The sequence below is a fragment of the Thermobia domestica genome, chromosome 5 (assembly GCF_964235325.1).
Source record: "Thermobia domestica chromosome 5, izTheDome1.hap1.1, whole genome shotgun sequence".
Lineage (NCBI taxonomy): Eukaryota > Metazoa > Arthropoda > Insecta > Zygentoma > Lepismatidae > Thermobia > Thermobia domestica.
Genome location: NC_137458.1, coordinates 182,907,301 through 182,932,700, shown reverse-complemented (window position 1 = coordinate 182,932,700; position 25,400 = coordinate 182,907,301). Strand labels below are relative to the sequence as shown.

Here is a 25,400-nt window from a genome sequence, read left to right as displayed (position 1 = left end):
GCCCTGGCCGATACTTTCCCAAATCCTTTCCATTGTCAATGTTGTTGGATATTCAATGTAAAATGGCCTCTGAGCTGTGTGGTGATTGTTAAATAAATAAATATCGGTCATTTTCTACTACTTTTACATGTCCTGGTAAACGCCCCCTGAGACTCCCTGGTTCGAATTTCGACAAAAACGTTTAACTCTGGTCTGGAGCCTGGACCAAGGTATTCGTGACTAAAATTTGGTAATTCTCGGTCAATTTGTCTGGTTCCCAAGCCGGTTCCGGTACACGCACCCTGAGACCCCACTGTTTCGATATTTGAAAAAAAAATGCTTCGTCTTGATCTGGGGCCTGGGCCAAGGTACCCCTGACCAAAATTTGGTAACTCTCGGTCCACTCGTCTGGTCCCCAGGCCGCACATAGGCAGACAGACAGACAAACAAACTCTTTATTTTATTTATATAAGAAGAAAGTTTACAAGACAGTATTCAGTATGTACTTTTTATTATAATTGAGGTCATAACGAAAGGAAAATTGTTATATTTGAATAAACAGGAGAAGGACGTAAATATTGCAAAATCTTTTTCAATACTTTTTTTTTTTATTATTATTTTGCTCGAAATTTCTTCATAGTTTATTAAAATACTTGCCAACATATCCTCATTTTATTGTCCTAACGAACCAATATATGTTGATAGTAAAATAGTTTAGATTGATCGAGATCTTGAGCCTTCAGAATTTCATGTCACTTCCCCCCTCCCCCCGTTACGAAATCCTTGCTAAACGAACCAATATATGTTCCAGTAAAATAGTTTAGAGTGATCGAGCCCTTTTTGTGATGACCACAGTATTTCATGTCACGGCCCCCCCCTTCACGAAATTCTGGCTACGTGCCTGCAACACTGCCTACGGTTAGCTACGTCCTCGACTAATATACATTTACAAGTACAGCTTTATTTTCGTATTTTTTCAACAGTTAATCAATTTAAAACCGTATTATAATTCAAATTACTTATCACATTTCTATCGTAAACAAGAATATGTAGTTAACTTCTTAAATACTTCGCTCCGCAGGAACCCGTTCAGCGCGTGCAATAAGCAAAAACATGTTTGGCGTCTCACAAATGACAAAGGACAAAAAAGAAAAGCAAAAGCAGCACAGCAGTGCCTTATCGCAGTCAGAGCTGACAACATAGTTTCGGTCGTCACTTACGCCAATAGACCTACAAGCGGTGTACAAGAGTTATAGAGTTACCATATACGTTGTGCCACAGTAGCGCTACAGGCGGAATGTGCACGAACTACAAATGAATATGTTGCTTACAAGTGTCAATCACTGTTGCATCCTCTTGACATTCTACACATCCATTTTTCTCCCACTTTTTGACCTTGACAAGCAGAAGTACCAGGCTTTCCGAGTTCACAACCATAACCTGTTTGTGTACAGAATACGTTTTCAGTTCTTCGAATGACTGTGCGCGCGAAGAACAAGGGTGATGATCGGACAGCCGTATACGGCAGTCAGAAACACCCGGTTGCAATTTTAAATGTAAAATACAAATATAGAGCCTTGACAATGCCGTAAGGATGTGTATACAGTGAAAGCTCTACTAACGGACACCTCTATAAAGCGGACACCTCCCATAACGGACATATTTTGTAATCCCCAAACACTGTAATAGGAAAAAACATATGGCAGACCTCTCTAAAGCGGACACTCTCTAGTACGGACACGGACGGTCTTTCTTGTCTTTTATAGGTATTATTTACCTCCGTATTACGGACACTTTCTCTAGAAACAAGTTGTAAAGTGCAGTAAAAATACACTTTTAGTAAACCATACGTATGTCACCAAGGAAGTAAGTGTGGGTGTGACAACATTTTGCTTCCTCAACTGTCTGTTCAGCAACCCAGAGGAAGGGTCTCTGTTTCACAACACCCTTATATCCTTTGGTTGCATTCCAGTCCCACCTAACCTGCTTCAGAAACAAAAGAAATTGACAGTTGCCCACTGTTTGGAATGACACATAATTCTATTGTCCCGCTGGAATCTCTAACCAAACAGAAGACAAGTTTGGTATTTTTGACCATGGGTACGCATATTGTCTTTTTTTTTTAAGTTATTGCTGGACTGCAATTAACTCACAAATTAAAGCAACACACCGAAAACGTAGTAAGTAGCGATAAGTGTAAAGCGCAGAGAACTATAACATTTTATTCCTATGTTGTGCCTTGAATTGGATGGCGCAAGGTAATGCAGGTACAGTAACATTTTGGTAATATCCATAAATACGTGAGTCATGCAAAAGAAATTATAATTGCACATTACCTTGTTTATTAATTTACGTAAGAAAATATTGAGACCTCTCTAAGGCGGACACCTCTCTAAAGCGGACATTTTTTGATTCCCCACGGCTGCCCGCTTTAGGGAGGTTTCACTGTATATATATATATATATATATATATATATATATATATATATATATATATATATATATATATATATATATATATATTGTAATATCCCATGTGATGCTATAAACAAACAATTCTACATATCATTGATTACAAACACCACCACGTGGTTCGACAAGAAGACTTCACAACAGATGGATCTACAATTACTTGCAGACGACGCCTTCTAGCCCCTCTCACGGAGCAGACGACGACATCTGAGTAGCAGCGCCACCGCCACCCAAGGAACCCTATAAATTGGATGGACAAAGGCAATTCAGTACCAGTTTTCTGGTGACCCCCATCTAGTCTGCTACGGGACTTTAGGAGTAACCTAACCCCAGGCCTCTAGTCTGCTACGGGGCTACGCCTATCCTATCTCCTGGCTTAGCCTGCTACGAAGCTCTGTCTGGTGTAATATGTTGTGAGGAAAATCATATTACTTCGGCAAAAAAAAAAGTTATGCTAGCGCCCCGAAAGTTAAACGGAGACATAGATAACTATGAATGCTTCGTGGGTGGAGGCAGGTGACAGGGAAGCCATTAGTATTCTGAGTGGAGACTCAGGTAACATATACGTGAATAGAAGTCAAAATAGGTGCATTTGTAATACTTGTTTAAGTGGCCTCCGAAAAGAAAGTTATATCTTTTAGTGATGGTTTCTGAATGTTACTAAGAATTTATGCGTGTTTAAAGTGTAGGCAAGCTATAAATTGTGAAGTGGAATATAGTATTGAAAAAGTTTATAGCAACCCAAGAAGTTGTATGTGGTTATAAGGATTTGTTTATTTAGCACATCTGTAACGTATTTTCTGAAAGATTTCGGAGTCACATGTGGTGCGTACTATTCTTTATTATAAGTTACAGTTATGATATGGACATATGAACTACTGGTAAGCAGCATATATACATTATATTTTGTTCAATTTAATTCTGAAAAAAGAAAATGAACATTCAGAAGTTAAATCAGGAATGGTAGAATGTGAATGTTGTCTAATAGTCCTAATTTGAAAAGAACCTTTCGAGAACTTGTATTACTTTAAGTGCTATTGTGGAAGACTATGTAATGTTTTAACTTCCTGCGCTAAAGTGACCATTAACATATTATATCTTAATTAATTAAAATGGAATTTCATTTATATAATTGGCAAAACTCTACTGTGTTTTTTGGCGATTATCTCATCAACTAGTCTCTTTAGTGTACAACGCTCTTAAGTATAAAATTTTTAAATTATTTTGCGTGGGTTTCTAACCCGGCACCTTCGGCGTGTTTCATTATTAAATCCTATGCGTCGTCGCACTCGGAATCCAACTTCAGCCGCTTAGCCTGCTACGGGGCTCTGTTGGCCACTTAACCCGCCTCTGCTTGCTACGGAGCATTGGTTCCTTAATTCCCTTCTGCTTAGCCTCCTACGGGGCTCTGTGGAGATCCTGTCTGCGACCTTACGGTCAAAGACAACCTATAACTAACCCTGTATATTAGATAAATTATTACTGTAGTATTTTGTAAATACACTTTTATAGTGGAGTAGTTTTATAATAAAACTGGTAGTGGGAGATCGATTCCGGACAATCTTTTTATTAAATGCTCTATCCATACCTATATGGGACAAAACTTTACATGGTAGAGGCTTGAACGGCTCAGCATTGATCTGAATACTCCCCTACCGGACAGTATTTTTATTAACTTGAAAGTCAACTCTTTTTTAAGGTATGTGATTTTCTTAAGTGTACAATTAGTGAAATTAGTGACTCGGACTTGACTTTATTTTAGTGCATGCCTCATACTAGAACAGGAAAGAACACTTTCCCGGAGGACGGTGCAAATATGGAACAGAATTCGCGCCATTTTTTTAATATACCACACCTCACGCTACGGAGGTCCCCAATAGATTTTTTTAATGCTTTTCGACCATCTTGCGTCATTGCATTCTTGGAATGCTGAGAAAAAGAAAGAACTGTTACCAATGTATTTACAAGACATGGCACTCAATTTAGTACTACAGTTAAAGGCCCAGAACCGGTTAGGTGCACTTAATTACGAACAATTAAAGGATAAATTAGTTGACGAGTAGACCAAAATTGCCGGTATATCAGACGGAATTTGATATTTTTCAGGTCCAAAAGGGCGAAAATGAGCCAATAGATGCGTATTTTCTTAGGAAACTGAGAGTTATTCGTCCAGTTTACCCTCAAGCCATTGAAGAACAAAAAATAAATTATGTATCACTAGGGCTAAAGAAAAACTTTGTACAAAAGATTGCGTTAGTAACATTTACAACTGTTCAGGCCTTACAAACACATTTACATAATCTGGAGAAAGCAAATGACCTAATGAAGAAGCATGATTGCGTGGAGTTACAACAGGCAATATATTCACTCTGTGATCATAATTCACCAGTCAGCAATTTAAACTCATCAGCAATCGCTGGCGCTTCCTTCCCTGTGAATCAACAACAACTGACTTATCTATTATGTAACCCAACACCTAATTGGAATCACTACCAACATCCGACCCCAGTCTTTCCTACACCTCCAGCACAACAGCTACAGGGTGCATCACAAAATCTATTACCTCGAAATTCTCCTCCCCAAGCTACCAATTCAAATCCCCCTCCCGAACCCTCGCGCCTAGCATGTCTAGTACTTCTAGTGCAAATAATTCTTTAGACTTCACTAAATTAGCAAATCAAATGGCTGAACTATTTCTTCTGGTAATTCAGAACGCTATAAAGAATTTGCAATTTAGGAGAGGTGGCCGTAACAATTACAGATCGAACAATACAAATAATGGTAATCAAAAACAGCAGAAAAACGGAAAGAAAAAAATTCTAATAATAATAATAATAATAATAATCCTAGGCCAGAAACCGTCACAGTAAGCGGTACGTGCTCTAAAAGGGTTATTCTTCAAGCACATGTTATAAGAATACTAAGCAGGGAAACGCCTAGAGAGGCCCCAGGACAAAACCTCTCAGGAACATTTCCTGAGGGCCAAAATTCAGGAACTTAATGAACAACAAAGACTGGCAAGTACATCACTTTATACGGTGACTTCGTTATCAGATAGAAGAGATAACATTAAAATGCTAAATCAAGAACATAAGTTATTAATTAATGTAACAATTAACAAAGAAAAGTATCCTGTTATCATTGATACAGGCAGCTCATTGCGCTTATGGCCTAAAAATTGGCTTCCTCCAAACACAAAATTGATTCCATTTAGCACTAATCTACGAGGAATTGAGAATTCCGTCGGAAATTTACACTATATAGCTTTAATTAAGTTCAGGATTGGCTCAACAATTAGTTCTCATAGTTTTCGAATTTTAGAGCATGAAGATTTTTTGCCTTTATTTGGTGAAGATATTCTAAATCGTTTACAGGCCAGAATTGACTTACAAAATAACATGTTATCGGTATACAGGAAGCCACGGCTTCCGCCGTATCCAATTGAAGTTGACACTCAAGAAAAGTTATCTGCCAGCGCTATGCATACAATAAAGCAGCATAAATCGGCTACTCGAAAGGTTACCGTACCAGTCAGGTCATATTTCTTTTTACCAACTAATGTCAAGAATTGGCAAGCGGATAGCGAATATTTCTTTATTTCTCCATTAGAAAAATTTTGGAACAATAAGGACTACAAACGTTGCTTACCAAAGTACCTAAGAATAATTTCACGCTATTAATATCAAATCCGACTAATAGGCCGGTAACGTTAGTAAAGAATACACCCATTGCATATGTTGAAGAAAATATTCAAGAAGTAGATATACAGGATGATTACCAAACTGACGAACAAAATGATGAAGCATTCTATAGAACTGAACAGGAAATTCAAAATAGGCTGGACGAAACCAAAGCCGGACGCTTTTTGATATTAAGTTATTCGACATCAATCCAAACTTAACGAATCAACTGAAAAAGGCTGTACATGATCTACTTTTTAGATACAGGGATGTCTTTTCTTATACACCAACGGCATTGGCTACTTTTGCGGTTATGTACATAAGATAAGGATAGATAAAGGAGCCTCTTTCCATCAGAGGTCATCACCCATTCCATTGACAGTAGGACCGCAAATTGATTTGCAAATTAAAAAACCTTTAGAGGCCAATATTATCAAAGAGACTAGTGACAGTTCCTATTCTTCGCCACTTCTCATAGTGAGGAAACCAAATAGTTCAGAGTTCCGCCTGGTTCTGAATCTACAGGCTTGCAATAAATTTACACAGTATTTCAGCATTCCATTCCAGTCCACAGAAGACATTTTACATGTACTTAGAGGCAAATCTTGCATTTCGACTATTGACATAAAGTCAAGTTATTTTCAACTATTATTGCATCCTAAAAGTAAAAAATGCATGACTTTTGAGCTTAATCATACTAGGGAGGCGTATACATTCAAATGCTATGTCATGGGGCTGACCACCTCTGCGGCAGCCCTCACTATAGCTGTACGCATGCTTTTGGAAGGTTTATCACCTCGCATAACTGCTTTTGCAGATGACTTCGTAATAGGTAGCAAAAATTGGAAACAACAGCTATCAGACTTGGAATTGCTCTTTAAAAGAGTAAGAAAGTGCGCTTTTTGAGCGAGCCCGAGTAAGACCCAACTATTATACTCGGAATTAGATATTTTGGGATTTACAGTTAATGGCGATGAAATCAAAATTTCACCCAAAATTGCTAATAAAATACGGAATTTTAAGAAACAAACCTCTAAAAGGACCTTGGAGAGCTTTCTGGGACTCTGCTCTTATTTGAGAACGCATATTAAAGATTTCTACGGAAAAAGTGCAACCCTTTCATATTTTAGCTAATTGCTTCCAGTTTCTACTTTGTATTCCTGTCTCTGCGAAATCCATCTTAATATTGTCCTCCCATCTACGCCTAGGTCTACCTAATGGTCGTTTTCCGATGGGTCTTCGAGTCAAGACTTTGAAAGCGTTTCTACTTTCTTCCATTCTAGCTACATGACCTGCCCACCAAAGCCTCCTAGACTTGACGACCCTAAAAATGTTGAGTAAACCGTATAAATTATGTAGTTCCTCGTTATGAAGTTTCCGCCATTCCCCATTCTCGTTCCTCTTGGGTCCGAATATTCTTCTCAGCATCCTGTTCTCAAATTCTTAGTCTATGTTCTTCCCTCAGAGTAAGTGACCATCTTTCGCAACCGTACAGAACAACAGACATGATTATCCTTTTATATATTTTAAGCTTCAAATTCTTCGACAGAATTCGCGACGACAATAGATTTTGAACCGAATAGTAACACAAATTCCCTGCTTTTAGTCGACATTTAATTTCTTCGTGAATATGATTTTCGTCTGTTAATATTGATCCTAAGTATTTGAAAGTATTCACTTTATCAAAAGTATTATTTAACATTTTAACGCCTCCACAATTTGCCGTATTACGGTCCCGACGCACTTCCATGTACTTAGTTTTCTCTGCATTTACTTCAAAACCCATGTCCCTGCAAGCGTTTAATAATATCTCTCCATTTCTTCCTATTGTTTTCCTATCATCCCCTATTAAATTTACATCAGCAGCATATGCCACAACCTGGTGAATACCGTTCAACTCTAGGCCTTTGTTTCTATCTTTGATTTTCCTCATGGCGTATTCCAGCACAAAGTTAAATAATAATGGCGACAACGCATCTCCTTGTTTCAGGCCGTTTTCGACGTGAAAGCTCGTGGACAACAATTTTCCTACCCGGACTTTACTTTGGGATTCACTTAAACATATCTTAATTAATCTAATTAGCTTTCTCGGTATTCCAAGTTCTCTAAGAACGTTGTATAATGTTTCCTAACCGAGTCGTACGCCTTTCTAAAATCAATAAACAATTTATCTACCGGAGTATTGTATTCCCACTTTTTTCGTGTATTTGGCGAATGTTAAATATTTGGTCGATAGTTGATCGATTTCGTCTAAGTCCGCACTGATACTCTTCAATAATTTGATCTGCGTATGGGGTTCAATCTTGCTAATACAATATTTGAAAGGATTTTATAGCATGTTGACAGAAGAGAAATGCCTCGATAACTATTACAGTCAGTTTTGTCGCCTTTCTTGTGAATTGGAAAAATTGATTCTTTCCACTCTTGTGGCAATTCTTCCTTGTTCCAGATAAGGAGAATGAGTTTGTGTATCTTGTTCCACAATTTTTCGGCTCCAGCTAAAATTAACTCAGCTGGAATTTCATCTACACCCGGAGATTTGTGTTTCTTCAATTTCTTTATAGCGGTTTCAACTTCTATTCGATTTGATTCTCGAATATAAGAGGTCCTGCGGTCACCGGTTCTGCGATGTGTATCTCCATTTCTCCACGCACACAAGTTTTTCATATAGTTCGTCATGCTGAGTTGTCCATTTAAATTTTGAATTCTTCTCACTGATACGGATAGCCTCTTAAATAAACGGAAAGATTTCTTTGACGATTTGCTGAACACGCAGCCAAAAACTAAAGACGGATATTATACAAGCTCCATCTTTGTTTCATTTCGATCCATCACTGGAAATTCCAGCATATTCAGATGCATCGTCAACCTCCGCAGGCGGTATTGGCATGTTATAATAATAAAACTAATCAGGAACGTGTTTTTTCCCATTGCAGTCGTCGTTTTACGAAAACCGAGAGAAAGGCCTCAGCATGGCAAAAGGAACTATATACACTGATATATGCCCTGCGAAAATTCCGATATTTCCTATTGAATAGAAAATTTAAATTATTATAGATACTAAATGCTTAGCATCACTCAACACCCAGCCGGACAAAGGAGGGAAATTTAGCCGCTATAAAATATTCTTGGCCGATTACAATTTTCAAATTCAACACATTGAAAGTCAGCAACATCCTGCGGATATTTTTAGCCGCTTAGAAGACAAGCAGGATATACAACGTGACTAAAATCAAGAAGTTGATAACTTCTCCGTTACAGAGGATGCTAAAGTTTTTGCTTCGCACTCTTTAGAGCACACCTTTCAAATTGACCAGTTCATTATGTTATCCAATTTAGCAGTTGAACAAAGGAAGGACCCTTCATTTTCGGACATCATTACTGTATTGGAAAATAAAGAACCTAACAAGTTATCTACACTCCGTGCGGCGAAATACTTTTCTCTTAAAAATGGACTGTTATATAGAACTCAGAAACACCCTCAATTAGGACTGCTGTGTTTACTTTGCGTACCGAAATCTTTACTAGTCAAATGGTTTGAGGCTATCCATAACAACCCAATGGCACCACATTTTGGGTATACTAAGACATACCAGTCGGCACTCAGAAAATACAATTTTCCTAATATGAAAGCTTACATAGCAAATAGAATAAAGACATGCAATCTCTGCCAAAGACTCAAGAAGTTACCAGTTAAGCCGGCGGGCCAATTGCTTCATCCTCCCAATCCGATTGCGACAGCCTGGCAGTATGATTTAATTGGAAGAATTCCAGTCGAAGAAGGAAGATTCAAACATATACTACTTGCCATAGAAATGTCTACGCGATACTGTGTAACCAGGGTTGTAGACAATATTACAGCAGAAGAAATTGAACGATTTCTTACATATGACATTATTCTAAAATATGGAGCTTTTTCATACCTATATTTGGACAGACACCCTGTACATAACGTTAAGGGGCTGCAGAACCTAGCGAAGTTATACAACTTCGAATTTAAATTTTGTCCAGCGTATGACCACAAAACTCTAAGTGTAGTGGAAACATTTCACAAAATCATACAGAACGCTCTTAAATTTTTTGTACAGGAAAATCAAAATCGTTGGCTAAAACTAATTCCGTATATAACATTCCAATTAATACATTTGTACAAGCTGTAACTAAATATTCAAGTTTTTTTTATGTACGGATACGAACCTAAGATTATCTTTGGTATAGCATTAGCAGCAACTCCGACGTTATGCGTCGACAAAGAACATCTGAATAAGATACGTGAGATCGTACAGGATAATTTAATCGCAAGTTATAACAAACAGAAAATGTATTTCGACCGTAAACATCAATAAACTAATTTTGATGAGGGCCAGAAAGTACTTGTATTTTTCCCAATCGGAAATTGGAATACCAGAATCCTTCTCAGCTAGATTCGTAGGACCTTGAGAAATCATCGAAAGAGTTAATCCTAATCTTTATAAGATCAAATTTCCAGACTCATATCGTCAAATAATACAGGAGACTTCAGTAGACAGAATTAAGCCATATTATGAAGTAAAGAGGACATAGAGCAAGAATAAATAACTTCTTTTTATTTCTACACGAGCGAAGACTTTTAATTTAAAAAAAAAGAGAAAAAAATGATACAGTCACGAACATTCGTATAGACTTTAAAACATTTCTCTATTACTCGCAAAAAGCTGTCATCACTCTTCATAGAATGAAGTAATGCTGAAACTGCGTATCCGCATTTAAAGGCGAATAATCTTTAAAAGAACAGCTAACTTATAATTCAACACTTTCTTGATATATTTTGACTATTTTTCGACTATGTACCACAGGTTGTCACTGACATTATGCAACATAAACATTATAGGATGTTTCAAAAGTTATGATCATAAGTGCATTAAACAAAGAATTCAAGTTCATAATTATTATTATTGTACCGGTAGTTCAAAATTGAAATAACTATTAACATAATATTTTGGAAATGAATAACGTAATGGCACATACTTAATAAACATGCACAGTACTCACCTAGTAGACACTAAACTTAAGTTTTCGTCTCTCCTTATCATTCACCCACTTCTCGTATCGGATGACGACTTCCCCGTTCCTTTGCAAGACTTCCGAATAATCCTCCGCTATCCCTCACACCTGCCTCCACAACTTCTCTTCTTTAACTCGATCTAAATATTTGTAAGCTTTAATCACTTTCCTACGATATTTTCCTAATACACCCTTCTCTTTCAAAAGTAGCACCTTGATATCAATATGCATTTTGTTCAACTGAATGATGATTATTACTTGACTGCTATTCAATATTATTTTGCTATTCAGCATTTTTTTCTCTTTTTCTTTGTAGGAAGTACGCATATTCAGTAGCAGAATGCTGATCACTTTAGCTTTTCACTTCCTAGTTCTGCTTATAGCCGGCTTAATGGGAATGAACTTGTATTTGAACAATATGGAATATCAATAGCCAAGTTCAAGCCTATAATCAATTATGACAATGTATAATTCCTACCTTATATTATCCAGTTAGACTTTTCGGCAGTACACCTTCCAAATGATTCTTGTGCTGGATATGAACAATTGGTATCACTTCTCCACGGTTAAGAACGTCAATTCACTAATAAAATCAAAGATATAATACCCTGCGATTTTAAAACAGGGTGTTCCAAAAGACCCCGACGAATGATCTTTAACCTATTACTTCGACTCCCAAATTTTGGACTTAGTGAATATAGTCTATATGAAGTTCATAAATTAAAATAAGCTATTACTCAAATACAAGCACAGAATGATTATCTAAATTCTTAAAAACAAGAAATTAAAAAAAAGTAATTTTGAACTCACACATTTGGTAACAAATTTTTCAGTAGCTGTCGAAAAATTAATAACCGAAACTCATCATAGTAGTTTGCAATTGGTATGTATAACGGCCACAAATGAACGTTTTCTGATCGCTCTTCTTAATTTTCAAATAGTGGAACAACACTTTGATGCTATAATACAAAGCATTCTTCAAAATAAGGTTAACGATGCTCTAATAAAACCTGCTTTAGCTAAAGAAATGATCAGACAGAATATAAACCTAAGAGGCACACTCATGGAGAGGGATCTTAGACTATTTTATCAGTGTTCAAAAGCATTTTTAATTTCATTTGACTCAGAATCTTCCACTTTAGATATAATAGTGCAAACTCCAGTTGTTCGTACCAATGACTATCATATTTTATACAAAATTTTTAATAATGGATTTCTCTGCAACACATCTCATATAAGTCTTCAAACTCCTGAATATGCAATTTGGGCGGACCAAGAAATCTATGAATTGGACTTATTACTGTGTCAATCTCATAATATGTTTTCTATATGCAAATTACAAGCACAACTACGATCTCAGATAACAGACTGTCAATATAATTTAGTTTTTCTAAATTCAACTAATAGCTGCCGTCTGAAACCTACTTTATCACGGACTGAGGAATTTTACTTATATACACCTATGGGACTTCATCTCACAACATGTAAACCCGTTAAAATTGCATTCCAAAGGAACCATATGTTAGCTGCTGACGCTGTTAAACCCTCATTAACTTACTTTTTTAAATACGAAGAATTCCAGCGTATAATAAGAGATACTTTGAATCTTCTTACTAGAACTTCGTCGAACTTTACCTTAATATATAGAAATTTACCAGAAAACACAAATTTGAATTTTACTCATAATTTCCAGAACTTACAGCGTACCATTACTTCAGTGAATTCTTTACTTCAGCATGAAAAGACTTCTTTATTGGATAGGATGCCGGAATTTCATCTCTCTAATGCATTTCCGTGGACCATACTTGCTATTGCTACTCTCATTATTATATTATTGATTGGCCCTGGAATATTTTTATATTTTGTTTAGAAACGCCTTATTCATAACAATGCCTCATAAGCATTTTACTTTATAAAGTATTTCCGATAATTACCAATCGTAATTTGAATCGTTTTCTCTTCTTCCATTATGAAACATCTTTATATATCTGTATTAATAGCAACTTTTTTAGTATTGGTAACTCTTTATCATTTTATATATATTATATATCCATCTCCACTCAATACCAAAAATATCCAAGAGACCTCGCTTAGAAATGTCTCCTCCAATTCCAATGGACACATTTAATACAATTCATACAACTAAAGAGCGACCGAGTCCACAGACTCCAAAACCCCTCACTATAAGTGAACTAATATATATATATATATATATATATATATATATATATATATATATATATATATATATATATATATATATATATATATATAATATTTATTTTAAAGCCAAAGCTAAAAACAGCCCTAAATCGAGGGAAATAAAGTGACATATAAAAATGCACCAGTCCTGCCTGTGACTAGGGAACAACTATTTAGTGCTTTCTTCCGCTACGTTCGTAACGGTATTTTTTAAACAAGCCAGGAGGATGTAATATCCCATGTGATATTGTAAACAAACAATTCTACATGTCAGTGTTTACAAACACCACCACGTGGTTCGACAAGAAGACTTCACAACAGATGGATCTACAATCACTTGCAGACGACCACTTCTAGCCCCTCCCACGGAGCAGAAGACATCAGAGCAGCAGCGCCACCGCCACCCAAGGAACCCTATAAATTGGATGGACAAAAGCAATTCAGTACCAGTTTTCTGGTGACCCTCCTCTAGTCTGCTACGGGACTTTAGGAGTAACCTAACCCCAGACCTTTAGTCTGCTACGGGACTACGCCTATCCTATCTTCTGGCTTAGCCTGCTACGGGACTCTGTCTGGGAATCCTAACCTCAGCCGCTTAGCCTGCTACGGGGCTCTGTTGGCCACTTAACCCGCCTCTGCTTGCTACGGAGCATTGGTTCCTTAATTCCCTTCTGCTTAGCCTTCTACGGGGCTCTGTGGAGATCCTGTCTGCGACCTTACGGTCAAAGACAACCTATAACTAACCCTGTATATTAGATAAATGATTATTGTAGTATTTTGTAAAAATACTTTTATAGTGTAGTAGTTTTATAATAAAACTGGTAGTGGGAGATCGATTCCGGACAATCTTTTTATTAAATGCTCTATCCATACCTATATGGGACAAAGTTTACATGGTAGAGGCTTTGAACAGCTCAGCATTGATCTGAATACTCCCCTACCGGACAGTATTTTTATTACTTGAAAGTCAACTCTTTTTTAAGGTATGTGATTTTCTTAAGTGTACAATTAGTGAAATTAGTGACTCGATCTTGACTTTATTTTAGTGCATGCCTCATACTAGAACAGGAAAGAACACTTTCCCGGAGGACGGTGCAAATATGGAGCAAAATTCGCGCCATTTTTTTAATATACCACACTTCACTAAGTATTCGTAACACGCTACGGAGGTCCCCAATAGATTTTTTTATGCTTTTCGACCATCTTGCGTTATTGCATTCTTGGAATGCTGAGAAAAAGAAAGAACTATTACCAATGTATTTACAAGACATGGCACTCGATTTGGTACTACAGTTAAAGGCCCAGAACCGGTTAGGTGCACTTAATTACGAACAATTAAAGGATAAATTAGTTGACTTGAGTATACCAAAATTACCGGCATATCGGGCAGAATTTGATTTTTTCAGGTCCAACAGGGCGAAATTAAGCCAATAGATGCGAAACTTTACAATATAGCCTCTCTCTATATATATAATATATAATTATATTCTGTACCTTAAAGTAGTGATTTATAGCCGCTTTATCGTGCAGTTCCCTAGAGTAAGTCCTAAAATTTTAGAATTTTAGAATCATGTGTTATTTAATAGTTAAATAAAATCAGTTTCAAAACAGACTGTACCAGTCTATGCCTCCAAAGGCAATAAATGATCAGAAGCACAAAGAGTTATTATTTCGTAGAAACTTCTAGTCTTATACTACTAAGTAAGTGTGTCGCAACATTGTCGGCCTGCGTCACTCAGTAAAGTATGCCATCAGGAAATAGGTCGGGAATCACTGCCTTTAAGAATAGAGTTGCATACAAGTGGAGCACTGTGGCTTAGTGGTATGGCTATCAGTTTCGGTGGGAGGGATTCCTAGATAAACCCCAGGCCATGGAGATTGTGGTGGACGACAGCGTGTCTATGATGATTCTCCCATGTCCTCCTACACTCATATTCCAAGTAGTTCTCCGATAATAATTCACTTTTATTAATTTCTCGTCTCCTTTAGCCTACAGCGCATAATCGAGGGAAATAAAAATTTCATTTCATTACAGTAACATACAATAAGAAAAAAGTAATGCGTGTGTAGGAGTTGATCCAAGTAAGTCCTACGCTGGCATTGTTTTTTCCTTTTGTAAAGTAAGATGAACACATCCTGCCGGGCAACGAGAGTTTCGTACGACTCTCAATTGGGTGAATTACAGGAGTCAGTAATTCTGGTACTGCAGGTGGTACCTCAGTGCTAATCTGAGATAGGTAGACCTGGGATTGTAACTCCTTTCTGAGTTCCCAGAGCATGGATTGAACTCGGATCAGGTTGTGGTTATACCGTACAATTCGGTACCTTGCAATGTTGCGACGTCTCTTGGCACCGAAATGGAGATATTAGCTTGCCAAAAACGCTCCGCCACAAACATTAGATATACTGCTACATTCCCAATCGCTACGAAAATTTCTTCCACCAGTAGGTTGCCTATAAATAGGAGATACATTTCGGTCCAACATTGCTGATCTGATAAGAAGGAACCTCTCCTTATACATGTGACAGGGGAAGTGCGCCTTTCTTGAAGGTGATGTAAGGTCACTGAGCTGAACGAAGTTAGAGATCAGTTTAGGCATACGACAAATACAAAACATGAACATTTTCACTAAAATTGAAAACTCCTTCAAAATTTATGACGTACGGTAATTTAAGATACCCGGAATATTTTTATTCAACACACCATGAAACATTAGGATTCCTGTTTCCATTGCTCTACGAGGATGGATTAAAATATGAAGTTTCATATTTTGCCTCTTTCTAGTCCAAGACTGCTTCAGCCAAGAAAATAACCTCCCAAAGTCATGGTTCCTAAATTTTGAAAGAGTGCCGTAGCCCGGGTTCATGTGGAAGACACTTAATTTTCAAATACGTTCACACCTGCTGTATATTTCACAACTGCCAATATTCTCCTTTAACCAAACTCGGTGGATAAATATGCCGAACAGAAAGGTAATGTCTTTCTTTTACAGGTAAAATATGTAATATCAACCGTGTCAGTACAATACCTTGTGTCTACAGCTCTCGAAATCGGATACGAGATTGTGTATTGACATGTCGGCGCCAGGTGTAAGTTACGTGTCATTAAGATAGTCCATTATCATACTCAGTTTTTTGCATTTCTGCCTCTTCTACTACTAGGTGAACATTTCTTAATAAATTCAACTTAAAGTTGAAATTCACTAAATATTGCATTGACACTGTCTATATAGTAATATAATGTTTTTTCCAGAATGGAAACATACACTTTGAACAACGGGAAACTGTACTGCATTCCGCACTTCAAACAATTATTCATTGCGAAAGGAAATTACGACGAAGGGTTTGGAGTAAACCAACATAAGCAGAAGTGGGGAGGAAAGGAATTTACTAACGGAATCCAGGAATCCACTGTGATGAACAGAGTGACGAATGGGAACTACTAAAGTTCTGTCAAGGCGTAGCATGTAAACAAGAATTTATATTATGACTGTGAGACAGTATTTTGTTTGTAGTTATGTGGGATAAATATGAACACACATTGTTTTGAATCGCATAGCGAAAGTCTTGTGCATAATAAGGATCTGAAGGATTTTATATCAATAAAACATACAAGAAACAAGTTAATCTATGAATTCTCAAGGTACGAGAAAGTAATATTATTTGTTATTAATTTAACGTAGTCATGTTTAAAGGAAAGAAATGATTAATTTGTTGAATTGTACAGATAGTAAACAGAAAACGTTTCTTTAGTTTGTACGTAAAACTTTTAGAAGGAAAATAAGTAGAACATAATATTTGGTGTTCTGTGACTTTAGGTATATGTAGACACGAATATTCTTTATAGAGAGTGTACATAATGGGACAGAGATTTCAATTTATAATTATCTTACCCTAGTTTAACAATATTCAAAAAAGATATTTTTGCGTTTTTCTTTAAGTGTATAATGTCTGGAGGTATTCTATTTGCACATAGTGATGAATTGTATATAGTAGTGTTACTGTATAGGCGTGCGTATTATGTACTTACTGAATATTCACTAATTGTAAAACCTGACCCTATCTATTTATATGTTAATGCTTTTGTGTAAAAGGATATACATCGATCAAAGTATATGTGTTATTGTACTTTTAAAATGTATTCTTACTTTAAAATTATATTCATATCTAAGTTACAAATAAAAGTAGATGAATAATAAGCAAGTATTAAATAAACAATTACCAGTAAGCCTAATGTATAATACTTTCCCGGTGATGAACAGGTATTTTTAATATCTTGTCAAGCGAATGAAACACGTTATAATAATTAAAATTATTCACCTAATAATGTTCCCCGTCAATTTTTCCTTCAATATTTCGAGTGAGACATTCAACCACTTTTCCTCAGTGGCACAAAATGGCTTAAGTCCTGTTTCACAACACTATCTTCACATTGTTTTTTTTTTTTTCTCTTTCTCTCAATAGTAATACTTTATGAATATTGCGTTAAATTTTATCGACACTTATAGTACCTACCTTTCTCATAGTTACCGATTATTTTATTGTAGCCCTTACTTTAATGCATTCACTTCATGTACTAATAGTCTTTTCCTGTTGATGCTCTAGGTTTTCTTTCCAATGAATTCTTCGTAATCATAACGTCGCCATAATTACTAAACAAACAATTATTTTAAATGTCTGTGTTAACAATGTAGCCAGGTCAAACTGTTTTACTATTTTTTGTATGCATATGTGAACCTCAAATTTTAATTCATGGAGTTCCAAGCGTATTATGTGAATCCAACCAATAAATATGTAATAAATAGAGACCGGATGTTTAGGCACTAAAAACCTGGAAAATAGGCAGGCAAATAGGCACTAAAAATTTAAAAAATAGGCAGTGGAATAGGCACTAAAATGTAACTCGAAATAATGAAGATAAATACTCAATATAATTAAAAACTAGATTCAAGTCATAGATAATGTTCAAAGAATATAGAAACATACTTCTTTGTTAATATCTTCTGTTATTGCATATATATAAACGAAGCTTGTTATGCATTCCATATATACTGGGAGAACCGGAAAGATGTGCACATACGTCAAGACGTGATTCATAACATCAAAAGAAGACAAAAAGTCCTTTTGCATGTTGTTGAATTCCATGTCATGTAGGAGTGACAAGGAGGCGAACTTGGAATCCAAAATCAAATCCTGACAATGGAACGAGACATAAAGGTGTGCACATACTTCGGGAGGTGATTCGTGACATTCAAGAGGAGTTTTTGTCTTCTTTTCATGTCACGAATCACCTCTCGAAGTATGCGCACATCTTTCAGTTTCGTTCCAATTGTCAGGATTCGATTTTCGATTCCAAGTTGGCACTCTGCCACTTGTACATGATACGGAATAAAAAAAAAAAAAAAAAAAAAAACAAGGACTGTTTGTCTTCTTTTGATATCACTAATCATTTCCCAAAGTATGTGCACATCTTTGAAGTTCACTTTGTATATATATATTGCAACGTACTACGTGCTTGTGTTTACAAACACCTAATATACACATATATGTGTGTATTATATATGTTATATAAATTATATTTTTCCCAATGAAGGCTTAATTTGAAGAAAATGCATAGAAAAGGCAACATTAGGCACTAAAGCAATTATTTAGGCAGTAAAGGTCGAAATAGGCAAAATAAAATTGGCTTAAATTGAAACTACAGTAAAACCTGTCTTCAACGGACCCTTTATTAAACGGAAAACTGTCTTAAACGGAAATATTTCACGGTCCCATGAATTTTGGAGAACAAAACGTGTAAAACTCCCTTCATTAAGCGGAAACTGTGTTACGCGGACAACGGAAAGAAAAATAAACATTTAACGGAAAATTCTGAGTTCCGGACTACAGCGTTTAGAAGATGTTTAGACATTCTGTGAGACATATACATTACACTGTCTGCGATAAAATGTTCGTTCTTTTGTTAAATATTTCTGAACAATGTTGATCTTCCCCAACCACTACTCATATTCACCCCCACAAATTGTCTTTAATCTCCGCAACTTAATCAAGAATCATACGGAATGTCGGAAAAAAGAAAACGAGATAGAGGAAGAAGAGGAATACGATACCGAGTTCCAAGAAGAGTGTAGAATAAATACATATAAAAATTCTCTCAGAAGTGTAAAGGAACTGCAAAAATTTGCCTTAAGAAAAAATGATTCTGATTCACTTAGTATAATTTCACAGGCTAAACTGTATGCGGAAAGTCAAGCAGCCAAGCAGCAATGTACACAGAAAATCCTGCTTGGCTATTAGAAAAATAAAGAAAACGTGTGCATAGCATATTTTGTATTCATTTTAATTTTTTGTGTATTTATTCGTAGAAGAAAGAAATACTGTAATCGAACAATGTACGTACAGCAATATATTTTCTCAGTATGCCCCTTTATAAGCATGTATTAAAAAAAAAAAAAAAAAGGAAAGGTCTACCTCCACTAAGCGGAAACCTGACTTTAACGGAAATTTTTGCAAGTCCCACTCGATTCCGCTAAAGACAGGTTTCACTGTATAACCCCCATATAAACTTTAAAACGTTACTTTTGATCATATCTTTAATATTAAAGAATAGGCATTTTGCCTAACATCCGGTCTCTAGTAATAAAGATTCTTTTTATTATTATTATTATTTATATATATATAACTGGTAACAATTCTGTCCCAATTCCTATCAAGATTTTCTTTATCAGTGTTGAGCTTTGGACTTTGTGTCTTTATGCAATATGCTTCATATGCATTTCTTTCAATATTTTAGAAAGCGCGGTGTACTTTCAAATACTGTATCGAGTGTTCAGTAATTTGCAGATGCTTTGATAAAACTAATCTAGTTTCCTTGTACTTTCGGGATTCCCTTATGTATTCACAGTCCCTATCAAGAGTTCCTTCATCGATTCAGCTTTGGATTTTTTTTTCCGCTATGGAATAATTTCACATACATTTCTTCCAAAATTTCAAGTTGGCGGTGAAGAACTTTCAAATCATGTACTGAGCGTTTGGTTATTTGTAGGTATTTTGATAAACCTGATACAGCTTCTTTGTTCTCTCGCAGCTCCCTTATGTAGTATTTTAGCCAAGTGCTAATATTTCTTTTCGTCAATTTTATATGACTAGCATGATGTGTAGAAGAAGTCTCGTAAATGCCGCTTAAAGTATTTTCCTCTGCAAAATATTTTTTTATATTGGTTTAATGATCTTTCAGTATTCCTGGGGGTTTTAAGGCTAACTTTCATGTTATGCTTTTTTTATATTTTTCGTTGTATGAACGACAAATTTGGAAAGAGTGGGAAGGAATCCCCACTGTGAGGTCTTATCTGTTCGGCTTTTTAAGTTTCTAGCTTCCCCATTAGTCAACCATTAAAGGCAGTTTTCACATTTCCATAGCCAGTAGACTGTAAACATTAGCGAGACCTAAGTTGGTAATTTTCTTAAGTCCTCTGAGAGATCATCTTGTGTGCCAGCAATCTATACGCTCTAATATATATGTTAATCCAGATGTTAGCTTTAACCTGTCAAGGATGACCTGAAGTTTTGTGAAGAAAGAAATTATTAGCTAAAGATTTCTTATTCGCCTTTGATTGGAACTTATTAAAGTTTCTGTAAAAAGTAATATCCAAGGAGGTATTGTTTTCCTCTAGTTCTTAAGTAAAATTTATTTTGAAATCTATTTCGTGTAATATTTTTCAAAAGAAAGTGCAGTTGATAATCTTTGTATATTATAAAAGAATCGTCAGTATGATTATAATATTTATACATTTCAATTCAGGGTTATATACTGTAGGATGTTGGTTTCGTAATGGTTAATCTATATGTTAGCCAACAAAGGAGATAGAGCATAATTTGTTAGCACTGCACCATGACAATCCCAGAAAACGCGCAGCATCTCCTTGCCCAACGATGGTTGGGTATTCACCTTTTTCGCCGATAGTGAATCTACGTTTCCACAGCTTGCTTTGCTTCTTTGTCTCGGTTAATGACAGTACACTCAGCACTCATCCATGGGTGTTAGGCGTTTAAAGAAATCATCTGGATTGATCTGACACAGCTGCCACATTTCCGCTGCTGCCTCGGTTGGGCGGGCCTTTTCAATGGGTGTAAGCAGTCGTGGATACCAGCGTGCAGTGATCGTTGTCATGTGCAAGATGTTGACAACTGATCCGTGATTGATTTTGTTACGTTGGATCAGATGAAAAATTAAATTTCTTAGTTACAAAGAAGAAAACTTTAAAGAAGGAAATAAAGGGGATATATATAGTTAAATATAATGGAAAAATGTAATGTAATGTAATAATGTTATGGCTATCTGTAATAAAATAAGAGTTGACAATCTGGTTTAAAGAAAAGTAGAAAGAGAGAAAGAGAATTAAATTCCTTTGCTTGTTGTAGCGAGTGCTAGTCAAGGTCATTCATACCCGATGCAGGATGTGGCAACAACGCATAATGTCAACAAGAAGACAGCAATCTCTCCTCCTTGATTTGATCTGTGGTGTTCGTGACGTGAGGAACAGCTACGAGAATTGAGGAACTCGTGTAACTCATTTTCCAGCGCAAATAACTAAATCACAATAATTCCATACAGGAAATTATAATTCACTCGAAGAAATAAAAAAGCAAAGAATAAATGAGGTGATAGCGAGGGATATTGTGAATTTGTTTGAATTAATATCTTCATTTCTGAAAATTTGCTGTTTTTGCAGTTTGTGATTTTCGTAAGAGACGATTTAACAAGGGAATAAATGAAAGAAAGTGCGTGAATAGCTACTGGTTGATCATATTATTAGTGTGAAATTCCTTATTTCAGAATATTTTGTTGTTTATATTCCGTAATACATGATTCTTTATTAAAGAAATATCGGTTATAAGTCTTGTTGGGTTGCAGAGTCCTGTACTCGTATTTGACTGACCAATAAAGTTGCCGTCTTAATCTACACTATGTCCTCACTTAACCGAATGTATTCTTGTTAAATGGCCAAAGAAATACAAGAATATTGATCGTACAGAAGATATATTGGCGAAGGTAAAATGAATAGTAGAACGAGAAGTAAGGTGGGTTGAACTTTATTGTTGTCCGTTGTTATTTGTGTTCCGTTTGGTTGTTTATTTTATTCCGATTTCCTTAGGCTTGTTGACCATTCCTCGGTTTCCCGAAGGCACTTATATTATATAGTTGATAATCCAGTTGCATATGAGGAATGGTTCTTGAACCAAAACCTCAAATCTCAAATTTCTATATACATTAAGTTGCGATACTGTGAACTAAATTTGGATGATTTATATTTATTGGTTATTACACAAAATTTGAATTACGTTAATAGTAAAAATAAAAAATTGGAATTACGGAAAAGTCAGAGTTGTGTCTCGTGGGCCGTCGTTTGAGAAACGCTCAATTTACAAAGTATTTTGGAGTTAACTATAATCTTGTGAATTAAATTTATTATATTGAATTGGTTTCTGAAGTCAATACTTGGGAGAAGAATTCTGGTTTTGAGAATTCCGCCCAGAAGCAAATTCTTTTAAATTTGAAAAATGGATAAATTTGAATTTCCTTATTTGTGAGTAAATTGAAACTGGTTATAGTAAAGGAATTTAATTAACAAGACCTTTAAAGATTTACAAATTATCTCACGAGATTTTTTTTAAAAAATAAGCCTGCTTATGTGTAGGTGATCTCGGGTATAGTCATTACGTAATCAAGATCAGGAATTTGTGCTAATTCGATATTTTTGTAAATCGAGACAGAATTATATTAAATTAATTGTCGACATATTTGAATTTTTCTGATTTAAAGACTCCTGATTGATATAATTCAAGTATTCAGAAAGAAGTGTTTTGATAGTAAAATTCGATTTTTGGTATTTGGCTATTTTATAAGATCTAGAGGGTCGTCGCCTACGATTTCTTTTTGAATTTTGTATGTTATTGTAATAAAGATTGTTATTAAGAAATTTTTGTTGTTATTATTATTCTCATTATACTGTTGCTAATAATTTCATATATCATCATCATCATAGGTATTCTACCCTTACTGGCAGGTCACTTGCAGCAGCTGAGAAGCTTTCATGCTCCACGGCCCTCCGCTAACCTCTTAGTTTTCATGTATGATCTTTTTGTTTTTATATCATCCATTAATTGTAGTCTCCTTCGTCCTCTGACTCTCTTTCCCTCCACCATACCCTCTATGACGTCCCTCATGATACAGTTTCTTCTTAGGCAATGTCCCAACCAGTTTCTCTTCCTCTTCTTAACAATATCTAAAAGTGTTCTTTTCTCGCCCACCATTTCTAACATCCACTCATTCGTTTTCCGCTCGACCCAACTAATTCTTTCCATCCTTCTCCACACCCACATTTCGAATGCTCCCAGTCATTTTTCATCACTTTTACGTAATGTCCATGTTTCCGTCTCATGCAGTACATCACTCCACACGAAGCATTTTATCAGTCTTTTTTATCAACTCTCTATTCAAGGTCCCACAAAAAAAGACTTTACTTCCTCCTAAAGGCTTCTTTCGCCATTCCTATCCTTGCTTTTATTTCACGTCCGCACTTCATGTCATTACTAATAATACCACCCAGATATCGAAAACTATTCAATAGTTCTATTTGCTCTCCTCCCACTTTTATATTTGACACAGACCTCTTCGTTCCAATCACCATAGTTTTTGTCTTTCTAACATTTATTTTCATCCCATATTCTTCAAAGCCCATCCTCAGGTTTTCTAACATTTTATTGATTTCCTCTTCAGATTCTGGAACAAGCGCCATATCGTGTGCAAATCTTATGCATCTAATCATTCTACCTCCTACCGAAATGCCGTCATCATCATGTGAACTCTTTTTCACTATCTCTTCTAGATAGACATTAAATAGTGTTGGCGAGAGGCAGCATCCTTGTCGAACTCCCCTTCCGATTGCACTCTCTTCCGTCAGTTCTTTCCCTATCCTAACACTTACTTGTTAGTTCATGTATAAGTTTCTTATGAGTCTTCGATCTTTCCATTCCAACCCTATCTTCTTTAGAACTCCCAACAACAATTCCCAATTCACGCGTCAAAAGGCCTTTTCTAGATCTATAAATACAACATACACTTCTTTCCCTTTTTCTATAAATCTTTCACCGATCGCCCTTTATAATACAATAACATCTCTTGGGCCCTTACCTCTTCTGAACCCGAACTGCTCCTCCTCAACTTCATTTGTTCTTCCATATAACCTTCCGTTCAGTATTCGGAGAAAAAATTTAACTGCATGAGATATGAGACTAATACTTCTATAATCCTCACATCTCTTTGGGTTCGTTTCTTAGCCATCAGTATCATGATCGTTTTCAGGAAGTCTTTTGGCCACTCCCCTGTCTCATGTATTTCATTTAGTGCTCTCAAACGGGTCGGGTCAGCTCGAGTCGTGTTACGGGTCGGGTCGTGTTGTCGGGTCGGGTTAGCTCGAGTCGGGTCAGTTCACTTTGGTCAACTGAGTTTAGGTTGAGAAACTCGGCTGGAGTCGAAAGCTGCTGTTTTTCACTAGCTGCCTAATTAAAAATAGCAATTTCCAATTGATTTTATAGAAACCATAAATCTATTTTGAACACTTGCAGCTAGTGTTTTTATGGTAAATGCTTATTTTTGTACTTGTGTGTACTTTAATTTTTAAATGTGGAAGATTGATTTTACCAATCGACTGTAATATTAATATCTACGCCAATATGGAGTCTGGATTTAGAACAAAACTAGAAGTTGTTTAAGCAAGGCCAAAAGAAAGATTAGATATAGACGACCAAGCCCAAGCAGGGCCGCGTTGGCTCAGTGGTAGAGAATTCGGTGCATGGTGCATGGTGTCCATGGTTCGATCCCAGCTTGTGCTAAGTGGGCTTTGTGGTGGAGAAACGCAGTGTAGTGGGTTTTCTCGGGGTTCTGCTTCCTTCCACTTTCTTCATTCCACCATTGCATTCATTTCTCATGGTCACCATATCCCTTAGCCTCGGTGCAGAATC

At 36.1% G+C, this 25,400-nt stretch overlaps 1 protein-coding gene across 47 annotated transcripts in view; it reads left to right on the top strand.

The window, feature by feature from the left end:
- The window catches only part of LOC145686312 (uncharacterized), a 955,404-nt gene extending 932,658 nt beyond the window's left edge, over positions 1 to 22,746 (top strand). For all 47 annotated transcript variants that reach the window (XM_081759464.1, XM_081759467.1, XM_081759462.1 and 44 more), the window contains one exon: positions 16,630 to 22,746. In XM_081759464.1, coding sequence (XP_081615590.1) covers positions 16,630 to 16,822 — 193 coding nt within the window. In that variant the 3' untranslated portion in view covers positions 16,823 to 22,746. The remainder of the gene's footprint in view (positions 1 to 16,629) is intronic.
- Positions 22,747 to 25,400: the final 2,654 nt, after the last annotated feature.